The 12,238-nt window shown below is 36.4% G+C and overlaps 1 protein-coding gene across 1 annotated transcript; it reads right to left on the bottom strand.

The window, feature by feature from the left end:
• Positions 1-227: 227 nt before the first annotated feature.
• Positions 228-1,190, bottom strand: LOC141490692 (olfactory receptor 52A1-like). The gene has a single exon (XM_074190849.1). The coding sequence runs from the start codon at positions 1,185-1,187 to the stop codon at positions 228-230; it is 960 nt and encodes a 319-aa protein (XP_074046950.1). The 5' UTR covers positions 1,188-1,190.
• Positions 1,191-12,238: the final 11,048 nt, after the last annotated feature.

Consider the following 12,238-nt stretch of genomic DNA (forward strand, 5'->3'; position numbering starts at 1 on the left):
AATTCTTTTTGGGTCTCTGCATTAGACAAGTGACCCCAAAGTTTCACACCATATAAGCAAGTACTAGTTAACAAGAAAGCTGTTCTCCTCATGGACTTTTCCGAATATCAATCAGAGTTCTTATATCAACATAATTAATCCTGGAGGTAAAAATAGAAAAAAGGCTCCCAGGGAATAAAATTATATCCTTGCCAAATATATAGGCTTATTCCTGCCACATAAATGAGTCAAGATTTGGGTTTTTGTTTCTGAAAAGAAAACAAGGTGATTACTCGAATTTGAATCTCCTTAGCCTTCACCTCATAAACAATGGGACTTACTACAGGAGGAACTAAGAGGTAGCTGTTGGCCAGGATAATGTGGACATAAGGAGCCACGTGGTGGCCATATCGGTGAGCCAGAAAGGAGAAGAGTGCCAGTGAAAAGGTGAGCACTATAATGGTGATGTGAGCGGTGCAGGTGTTGACTGCTTTGACCTTGGCTTCCTTCCCTGACAGCCTCAGGACGGCCCTGAAGATAAGAATGTAGGAGGCAGAGATGAAGGAGATATCACACCAGCAAACACTCAGGATTGCAGCCAAACCATAGAACCTGTTGACACGACTATCCTCAACAGCCAGTTTCACCACTGCCATGTGCTCACAATAAGAATGAGCTACTACTGTGGAATGGAATGATTTTAACCTCAGTTTGATAAGGAGAGGACAAAAAGTGCTGAGAATCACAGCCCTCATGACTGCTATTATTGCAATCCCCAGCAAAAATTGGGGGGTCAGGACAGCTGTGTACCTCAGGGGATGGCATATGGCTACATAGCAATCCAATGCCATGGCTACCAGGATCCCAGCTTCATATGCTGCCAGAGCATGGACAAAGAACATTTGCATCAGACACACATTGAATTCAATTTCTTTGAGTTTGAACCAGAGAATGGCCAAGGTTTTAGGTAACAGGACAAGGAAAATACAAAGGTCATTAGTTGCCAACATTGCCAAAAAAATGTACATGGGTTGGTGGAGTGATGGGTCCCTCCAGATGACAGAAAAAATGGTAGAGTTCCCCACAAGAGCAAGGAGAAACATAATGAAAAATGGAATCCCTATCCAGTGCTGTGCAGACTCCAAACCAGGGACTCCCAACAAGGTGAAATATAGGGGATTAACAAAGGTGACATTGGATTCTTTCATGTTGTATATGTCTCTGCAAAGAAAGAAACAAAGAATTAAATGAAATGGAAGGATAAGGGATCAGAGGACTGAGGAGTAGGAGAATTCACTTGATTGCTGTCAGTGAGAGATAGAGTGGTACATAAGTAAAAGTTTTGTAGATCTCAGTCATTGAAGGCATTGATATACATAGAGTTTACAAAGTGTCTACCTTCTTGGTAATGGTAGAAAGTGGCCCCTTACCCTTCTTCAAGTCTACTTTAACAACTCTGAACAAGAGATCCTTATTTTATATATGAGAAATGAATTTTAAAATTATGGATAAAATAAATGTCTATTTGTATTCTATTATATAATTTTGTTGCCATTTCAGAGATCTGTTCTCTCAGATGATTGAGGGAAAAGATATCTATTTTATCCACACACTACAATATTAAGAATTAAAATATAAGCTCCTTAAGGGGAGGGACAGTTTTGCTTTTACTTTTATATCCTTGGTGAACAGAACAAAGCCTTATACATAGTAAGCATTTAAAAATATTTGTTAAAATTTTTTTTAAGAAAATCATCTTATTCATCCAAGATTTTGCTTAAGAGGTCATCCAGCTTGTCCTCAAACATTTGCTGTATACAATTCAATCATTACATGCCTCATGAAAAGAATATCTATCCTTTTGGGAAATGGCTTGCCTTTGAAAGGTTAACTCTATTCTGATGTTTCTAAATGACAGCAGCCCTGTGGTGCAATGAATAGAGCACCAGCACCAGAATCAGGAGGATGGGAGGCAATTCAAATCTGATCTCAGACTCTTTACTAGTTATGTGACCTTGGGCAAGTCAATTAACTCTCAATGCCCCACATACAAGGCCATCTCCAGTCTTCCAGATTTATACCTGGCCACTGAATCCAGATAGCTCCAGAGGAGAAGGTGACACTCAGGACTTAGCACAGCACCCCCTCATTCAAATACAATCCACATACATGTCATGGCATCACCTTCCCAATATCATGGTCTTTTCCAAGAAAAAAAGACAAAACATCAATTGACAATAATGAAGTTCTTGCTTTATCATCAGATGCCCAGCAACACTGCCCATTTTTCTCTATATTCACTCTTTAGTCTGTCACATTCTTTAGTGTCCCTCTTTGTCCAGTAAGAATGATTCCACCATAGGACTGACTAAATGACAAATTCTTGCACTTATCTGTCATATCATCAAAAATCCTAATCATAAACAACTCCTTCTTACCTCCTCGCATCCAGTCTTCCCCCAACCCTACTTACAGTTTTCCACTTCTTCCTATAATGTGTTTTCCCCCTATTAGAATATAGGTTCTTTAGGAGTAGGGATTATCTTGTTTTCTTAGCTTTGTTTCACCAGCACTTATAGCACCTGGCTCATAGCAATCACTTAATCATGTTTATCTAAATAGTATAAAGGAAGATATTGCCCAAAGTGATACCCTACACTAGAAATTCAGATAAGGGATTAGATTAGAGTCAGGGCAATATTTTGCTATTGATCAAATTCTGCCCTTATGGAGTGTGATCCCTGACCTCTGCATTTCCAAGGTGGATACTATTCATCTCCTATGTACCCAACTGCATTTGTTCCATGCTAATTCATAGAGAGCCCACAACACTTTGATACCTGTTCTCCTCCTTTTTTGTTCATCTCAGTACATGCAACAGCACTCACTAGCATGCAAAATGCATAGACACACATAGCAATATTATCACACATACAAGTACCCTTACACACAAACAAGGAAGCACATATATAGGTTTGTTGATGTAATCACAAACACACATGTAATAGTCCTTTTCATATGAACAAGGAAGTCCTTTCTCTCCCTAGACCCCTTTCTCTGATCTCCCAGTCTTAGCCATCCCAATTCCATCCCAGTTCAGCTCAGAGACAGTTAACTCACACCTGCAGTTTGTGGCAGGGAAAAGAAAGGAAGAGGAGTTCAGAGTGACCATTCGATGTCCCATCCCACTTACTGTGTTGAGACATATTTTTTGCCTCACTCCAACACATTCTGTTGCAACTTCAACCCATTTCCTCTTGTTGTACCCTTAGTGAGACAAGGTATGTGAAGGAATCCATAGTTCTGCCACCCAAAGCCAGAAGGAAAAGGGATCCATTCTATAGTTAGTGATGGAGGAAGTTATGTGAGAACATCATCCCCTCAAGTCCAGAATATCTATGTTAGAAACAAGAAGAAAATCCTCAGCAAATGTTTTCATCTCCAAGAATGGGATTCATTCACAGTAAAAGAAAATGTAAATTATATTAAATAAAGGATAAATTGAATTCATTTGAGGTTTTGTCTGAGATTTTCTTCCCTCAGTCTAGATTTCCTTATCTGGTTAAATCAAGACAGATTGGTTTTTGCTTTTTGCTTTTTGCTTTTTGCTTTTTTTGTAGATAGCTAACTATCCTAGGGAATAAATAATTCAAAAATTGCTTTACTTATGCACTAGACTCCTTTAACATCATAAACTTAGAATCCCCTTTTACCTTCCAACCATACATTCTATCTAACATTTTAGAAAATGAGACAAAAAGCTTCTTTCTGAAGCAGGAAAATATTAAGATAAAAATAGAGAATGTTATAAAGAATAGATAGAAGTAATCTTGCATAAATTCTGCATCCAAATATGCACTAGGTCAGTCATCTCTTCATTTCACACAAAGTTTGATTCCTTTGAACATCTTCTTGCCATCAGGAACCTCATGGTTCTGCAAGATCCCACTAACTATGGCACCTTTATCTTATCAAAACCCTCTTATTGGTGGGGGGAGGGTAGATCAAAAAGTTTCTCCAAAATCTTCCATTTAAGAAGATGCCCAGTTTATCTATCTCTTCATTTCCCATCTGACTCCTTTTTACAACATCCCCAGGTTCTTGCCCCTTCCCCACACTTCTCTATATCTTCTAAATATTTCCAGGTAAACTACTCCACTTTTAGACAGCACTAATTGTTAAAATGTCTTTCCTGACATCAAACCAAAATTTGTCTCTCTGCAACTTCAATCCATTTTTCACGACTTATACTCTCTAGGGGCAAACAGAATCTCCAATTCTAATTTATACTTTATAAAATATATTTGGGCATAGTTGTTTACATAATGTTTCTACTTTAAAATTTTGAATTCCTTGAGAGCAGGGAGTGAGCCTGGCTTATGCTGGTTCTTTATAAATGCTTATTGACTTGTTAACTTCCATATAACAATCCTACAAAAACATGAAGGCAATTATCATATCCCCTTAAGTTTTTTCTTCTTTAGAATAAACATTCACAGTTAAATCAATCAATTCACATAAGATCTGAACTCAAGACCATATGAGTCCACTATAACAGTCACCCTGCTCTGAATACTCTCTACTTATCCATTTCCTTTCTAACCTTCAGTTTTAGATTTAAACATAAAATTGCAGATGTGGAGTGGTAGGACAGGGTACAAATGGGCCATCATCTCTATAGCCCTAAAAGCATTCTGCTTTTCAATGCATCCTGAGTGTATTAATCCTCTTTGATGCCTACCTAGATCTTTGGATCATAAATTTAAATTTAGAATGGACATGAGAGGACATCAAATCCAGTGCCCTCACTTTACTGTCAAGGAAACTAAGGCTAAGAAAGGTTAATGATTTACCCAGAGTCACATAACAATGGTAAGATTCAACAAAAAGACAGATTTTTCTGATTCCAATACAAACATTTTATCCATCAAACCATATTAGGTAATATAATGAATAAAACACCACATATGGAGTCAAAAATACCTAATTTGAAATTTTGCCTTAGACACCTATTAGGTGATCTTAATCAAGTCATTTAACTTTTTACTGCCTCAGTTACCTCATTTGAAAAATGAGATTTTAGGGTATCTATGATGGAGAATACCATCTGTATCCAGAGAAAGAACTGCGGAGTTTAAACAAAGACAAAGACTATTACCTTCAATTTTAAAAAAGTGTCTTATGTACTACATAATTTTACTATTTCTAATATTTTTTCCTTAAGGATTTTTTTTCTCTCAACACATTCAATTTTGATCAATGCTTAGCATGGAAGCAATGTAAAGATCACCAGATTGCCTTCTATGGAGGCAAGGAAGGAAGGAAGGAACGATAGGGGGAAAATAGTAAAATTCAAAAACCTTACCAAAAAATTTATAGGTAGAAATTACTATTGTATATAATTGGAATACAAATGAAATATCTATATAATAAAAAAAGAAAACTGAGAAAGCCAAGAGCTTACATAACATGCATACCAGATTAAATGTGATCAAATTAGTTAAAAAAATCTTTAAAGCAGTATTTAAGTGATAGTTATAGTTAATGTATCAAAATTTCAAAATTCAAATCATCTCAAAAGGAAGTCTGATAAAGCTGGAGCAACCAATAATCTTGTAATTTTCAACTTTCTCTGAAAAATCTTTAGCTAAAGCAATCCCAGGGGTTATATGGTTTGTTTTTGTTTTTGTTTATGGTTGGATTATTTTCAGCTAGGGTAAGGAAGGAGAGAAACCAAAAGATTGTCCCATTACGTAAGGGGCCCTGAAGAAGAGAAAAGGAAATCTTGACAGAAAAAAAAATGTTGATGAACAAAACCTAGGATTCTGGAATGGGTTTCCCAAAACCTAAATTCAGAACTGTGTTGGAACCTGCTCTGACTGCTATAGGAGGACTGAATTTTAAATTCTCATTGTTATATACCTAAGGAAAAAAAAAGAAATATAGTACATCAGCACTTGATTTATGAGTTTGCTGATTATAGACTGTAAGAAAGTAACAATGTATTAATAATGCAGATTAAGTCAAAAATATGTCCTGCATAATTTTTTCAGAAGATCAATTTTCAAATATTTGCCAATGCAATCTTAACTAGATTCCATTATTTCCTGTATTTTTGTGAAAGCTACCTCATCGCTCCTGAGTTAATATATCCACAAAAATCCCCTAAAGCTTATTGAAATAAGACAAAAAAATCTTTCAAAGCTCCCTTATACACTCACCCACATCCTTGTAGAATACAACCAGAGAGAAAGAGGACACTTGAGGATGAGGAGCATAGGAGAGAGAAAGAAAGGGAAATGAAGTTAGAACGTGACTTTAAGAGAAACAATAGGTTTAGAAGGTAAATGTAATAGTTCTGTGTGAAGCACTAGATAAGCTAGTGAACACTAGGAGCTCAGGAGAGAAGTAAATGAATAAGGGAGGCTCAGTTTGAGGCTGGACAAAGCAGTTGGAATGGTGAGTAAACCATATGGGTATAAAAAAATTCAGAAAAGAATAGTTGACAAGTGGGAGGATTCAGGATGAACTAAAAAGTGAATAGACAGATACTGAAAGTTGAATTTAGGATTTCAGTAAAGAGTGGAGAAAGTATCAATAAATCAACAGTTAGCAGAGTATACTTGAAAGTGGGGGTGAGGGTTTACTAAGATAGATGTGGGGTCAGTTTGAAAGAGTGAAGGTGGAAGTGTCAATAGTGTAGTAAGTTGACAAAGCTCAGGTCTCAGTGAAGGAAGACAGATGAGAATGGATGGATGAATGGGGGGGGGGGGGGCTGAGTCTGACACTATGGCTGAGACAACAAAACATAAAATGTTTTCCCAGTCCTCCATGAGGATTAAGGGTAATCCCTAGAAACCATATTTACTTGTCTCCTAGAAACTCCTAACCCCTCAGGATTGCAGGGAGATGGACTAGATTTAACTTCTAAATGCCCAGGCAACGCTAACCATAAGAATATGCTGAAGTTTAGGCTTAACAGCTGAGGAAACAAGAAAACTATTTGTTTAGAAGGTGAGTCTAGAGAAGTTCCTAATATTCTCTATATGACTGTCTCTCATTGAGATAGTATTTCAATTGTTACTTAATCTAAATTCAAAGTTAAAATATTAAAATCTCATGATTTTTATTCACTTTATTCATCCTTAGGAAATCACATGGCAAAATATGGCTATCTAAATGAATAGGGGAGTAGAAATCTCACTTCTGGTACCACATGAAATAAAGTGAACACTAGTCCTTACATTGGGTTTCTATCTTCTCTTTATTGGCATAACTCTGGAGACCCTAAATATTTGTCCTCCCTCTTCCCTTTTCTCTGGGGCAGTTAGGTAGCAGAGTGGAGAGAGAACTACACTTGGAAACTGTTAGACTCATCTTGTAGAGTTCCAATTCAACATCAGACACTTACTAGGTGTGTGACCCTGGGCAAGTCACTCAACTCTGTTTGCCTCAGTTCCTTATCTGAAAAATGAACCAGAGAAGGAAATGACAAAACACTACAAGAAACCTCAAATGGGATCACAAAGAGTTAAACACAACTGAAATGAGTGAAAAACAATGACTATGTAATAGACACTGTATGAAGTGGTTTATAAATATTTTACAGATGGAAATATCAAACTGCTCCAGTATCTTTTTCAAGTAAACCTGAAATAGAGCCATGAAGAGTTGACAGGACAGAAAACAACTGAACAACAAATACCATTTTTCAAAATGCTCTATTAACTAGTCACAGTGTTGTCCCTGGTATCAAGTATTCCTCTAACCTTGATGAGGAACTTTTCCTCTTCTTGTCACATTTATAATCTCTTCATTCTAATATTTGAAATACATATTTGTGTGGTTAAAAAGAATGATGCCCAAGAATTGGAAATTGAGTGAATGTCCATCAATTAGGAAATGGCTGAACAAATTGTGGCATATGCACGTTATGGAATACTATTGTTCTATTAGAAGCCAGGAGGGATGGGAATTCAGAGAAACCTGGAAGGATTTGCATGAACTGATGCTGAGTGAAATGAGCAGAACCAGAAGAACACTATACACCCTAACAGCAACATGGGATTGATAATCGATTTTAATGGACATGCCCATTCCATCAATGCAAATACTATCTGTATCCAAAGAAAGAATTGTGGAGTTTGAACTAAGATCAAAGATCTTTAATTTAAAAAATCATTATCTTATTATGTAATTTTGCTATCTCTTATATTTTTTTTTTCCTTAAGGATAGGATTTCTCTCTCAACACATTCAAGTTAGATCAATGTATAGCATGGAAACAATGTAAAAAATAACAGACTGCCTTCTGGTGGGGTGAGGGGAGGGAAGCGAGATTGGGGGAAATTACAAAATTCAAAAATAAATTTTTTTTAATTTAAAAAAATGATGCTCCCAATGACTTCATTAATTCAACAAATATTTATTCAATATGTTAATAATACAACATATAATTGCTATAGATATTCTTTCTGCCATTTGAAATCCCAAAGTCTCCACAGGTCTCTATGTGGTCTTCATGAATTGCAACAACAAGAAGGAAAATAATTTCTTCTTTACACTAGTCTGTCTTCATGGAAACCATGCTTAAAGTTATTATAATTTAAAACAGCAAAGTTTCATAATTTAAAATAAATTCACTGTCACTTATGAGGCACCAGAAGGGACTTCAAGAAGGCTGACTTCTATTTGATTGTGTAATTCTTTAAATATGGAGAACTTCCAGTATGGAAACTCATTCCATTTAGATACTACAAATGGCATAGAAAACATTTAAAGCCTAAAAGAAGATGAAGAAAAACCAGGAACTTTCTCAAGCTTTCCTGAACTTTCCTCAAAAACAATGTTAATCAAGCTTCTAAACTGATTCTGGAGTTACACAAGCCACAAAAGAACAGAGTGGAGCATTTCCCAGAAAGATAAGTCTCGGGTGATACAAAAGTATGACAAGGACCAGGGAGTGGATCCAGCACAAGCAGAGTATGGAGGTGACCAACTGGAATCCTCAGCCATATAAAAGGTCCTGGGGGACTCAGATTATAAGGCCAACAGCACAGTTGGCCAACTAGGAGGGCTTCAACACAGATACCCCAGATCTCCTGTTCAACCAGCACAACTGCATTAAATGGCCCAGTTCAGTGAGCAGACTACAGGCAATCTCAACATGGAAGAGCCAGCACAGAGAGCAAGTTGCAGACTTTCTTAACTTGAAAGTCCCTGTCCCTTTGGACAAATCACTGGCATTCTCAATTCAGGTCCCTCCCCTAACACAAGAAATTTGGGACAGCTCCCAGGAACAAAGTTCAAAATGAGTAAGAAAAGTCACAGAAAACTCTAGATTATTAAAAACCACCTTGGAGATAAAGAATGCACAAGACGATCTCAAAAGAGGGTGACAGAAAAAGTAACACACATGAAGCCACAAAAGAAATACGAATTGGTTTCCAGCCCAAAAAGATTTCTTGGAAGAGCTGACAAAGAAACTTAAAATTCAAGTGGAAAAATTGGGGAAAGAAATTCAAAAGAAATTCAACATCTTGTGAAAGAAAGCACAGTAATTGACTAAAGAAAATAAATCCTTTAGAAATACAATTGAGCAAATATGAACAGAAAATAATTCTTCAAAAATACAATTGAGAAGCAGGATGTGGTAGCATGCGCCTGTAGTCCTAGCTACTCGGCTGAGGTTGGAAGATCACTTGAGCCCAGGAGTTCTGGGCTACTGTGTGCTATACCGATCAGGTGTCTGCACTAACTTCAGTATCAATATGGTGACCCCCTGGGAACCAGGGACCACCAGGTTGCCTAAGGAGGGGTGAACTGACCTAGGTCGGAAATGAAGTAGGTCATTTGGGAAAACAGAAAAAGATAACAACCCCTTTAAAAATAGAATTGACCAAGTGGAAAAGGAGACACAAAAGCTAACTGAAGAAAATAATTCTTTGAAGAATAGCCTGGAGTTTGCAGAGGCTAATGACTCCATGAGTCATAAAAAAATCAATCAAGCAAAATCAAAAAATGAAGGAAAGAAAAGAAAATGTAAAATATCTCACTGAAAAAAGCAATTCATCTGGAAAATAGATCCAGTAAAGATAATTTAATAATCATTGAACTACTTAAAATTCATGATCAGCAAAAAGAGTCTAGTCTTCTCTCAAAATATCATCAAGGAAGGAACAGCTAGGTGGTACAGTGGATAGAGAGCACCTGGAGTCAGGAGTACCCTAGTTCAAATCCAGCCTCAGACACTTAATTGCCTAGCTGTGTGATCTTGAGCAAGACACTTAACCCCATTGCCTTAAATAAATATTTTTTAAAAAAAAATTTTAAATCATCAAGGACAGGGCAGCCTAGGTGGTGCAGTGTATAGAATACTGGCCTAGGGTCAAGAGGAGCAGAGTTCAAATCCAGCCTCAGACACTAAATAATTACTTAGCTATGTGACTTTGAGCAAGTCACTTAAACCATTGTCTTGCCAAAATAAATCATCAAACTGCCCTGCTATCCTAGAATCAGAAAATAAAATAGACATTGAAAGAAATCACCATTCTCCTCCTGAAAGGGATCACAAAATGAAAATGTGAAGAATATTGTAGTCAAATTCCAGAATTATCAGATCAAGGAGAAAATTCTGCTGGCAGCCAGAAAGAAGTAATTCAAATACCAAGGAGCCACAGTCAGGATTACAGGACTTGGTACCATTAATCTTAAAGGATTAAAGAGTCAGGAATATGATATTCTGGAAAATAGAGGAGCTTGAATTACAACCAAGAATCAACTACCCAACCCAATTGAACATACTTTCTCAAGGAAAAAGAGAGTCATTTTTCAAAATGGGTAGCAATCAAATTTTCCTGCTTAAAAAAAAACAGAACTGAACAGAAAGCTTGATATTCAAATATGAGACTCAAGAGATACATTAAAAAAGGTCGATAAGGGAAAAGAAGAAGAAACAGTAAACTGTTTACATCCAACATGAGAAAATGATATACATAAGCCTTGAGAACTATATCTTTGTTAGAGGGAACATTACTTAGATAAAAGGTATGGGCATAAGTTGATTTTGAAGGGATGATTTTTATAAAAATTAATACATTAAAAATAGGAATTGTACTGTGACAATAGAAAGGGGATGGTAGGTGGGGAAAAATACACTACACAAAGAGGCACAAAGCACCTATTACAGTAGAGGGAAAGAAAGGAAGAGGTGAAAATTGTTTGAATCTTATTTTCATCAGAATTGGTTCACAGAGGGTTTAGAATTGGTTCACACTAGTTGTGTTTAGAAATTTATCTTACCCTACATGGAATTATGAGGGAAATGTAGGGGGAACAGAAGGAGGAACTCATAGAAGGGGTGGAAAAAAAGGAGGGAAAAGTAAAAGAGGAAAGGGAAAAGGAGGGGGCAGATAGAAGAAGAGCAGATTTAGGGAGATGGTGTTCAGAACCTAAACACAGGTGAGGAGGGATAAGGGGGAAGGAGAAAGGATTAAAAACCAGAATCCTATAAGATATTCTTTGCAAGAAACACAATTTGAAGCACAGAGACAAACACAGAGCTAAGGGAAAAGGCTGGAACAGAATATATTATGCTTCAGTTAAAGTGAAAAAAGCAGAGGTAGCAATCCTTATCTCAGAAAAGCAAAAGCAAAACTAGATTTCATTAAAAGGATTAAGGAAATTACATCTTCCTGAAATGTACCATAGATAATAAAGTCATGTCAATACTAAAGCAGGTGAATTCTTAAAAGAGAAGTTAAATGAGTTAAAGGAAGTCATAGACAGGAAAACTATAATAGTGGGGGTTATCAACCTCTTTCTTTTGGATTTAGATAAATCTAACCACAAAATAAACAAGAAGGAAGTTAAGGGGGTGATTAAAATGTTAGAAAAATTAGATATATGATAGACCCCTGGAGAAATTGACCATGAAGTAGGACATAAAATTCTCACAGTAAAATGAGAAAGGCAGAAATATTAAATGCATCCTTTTGAGAGCATGATACAATAAAAAGTCAAATGCAATAAAGGGCCATGTAAAGATAGATGAAAAGTTTTGCCCAACTGTATACCAATAAATCTGACAATCTAAGTAAAATGAATGAATATTTACCAAAAAAGTTGCCCAGATAAACAAAAGAAGAAATTTAACACAAGCCATTTCATAAAAAGAAATTGAAGAACCCATCATGGCCAGATGGAGTTATACCCTCTACCAGATATTTAAAGAATAATTAATTCCAATTCTATATAAACTA

The sequence above is a fragment of the Macrotis lagotis genome, chromosome 1, assembly GCF_037893015.1.
Source record: "Macrotis lagotis isolate mMagLag1 chromosome 1, bilby.v1.9.chrom.fasta, whole genome shotgun sequence".
In the NCBI taxonomy this organism is placed as follows: domain Eukaryota; kingdom Metazoa; phylum Chordata; class Mammalia; order Peramelemorphia; family Peramelidae; genus Macrotis; species Macrotis lagotis.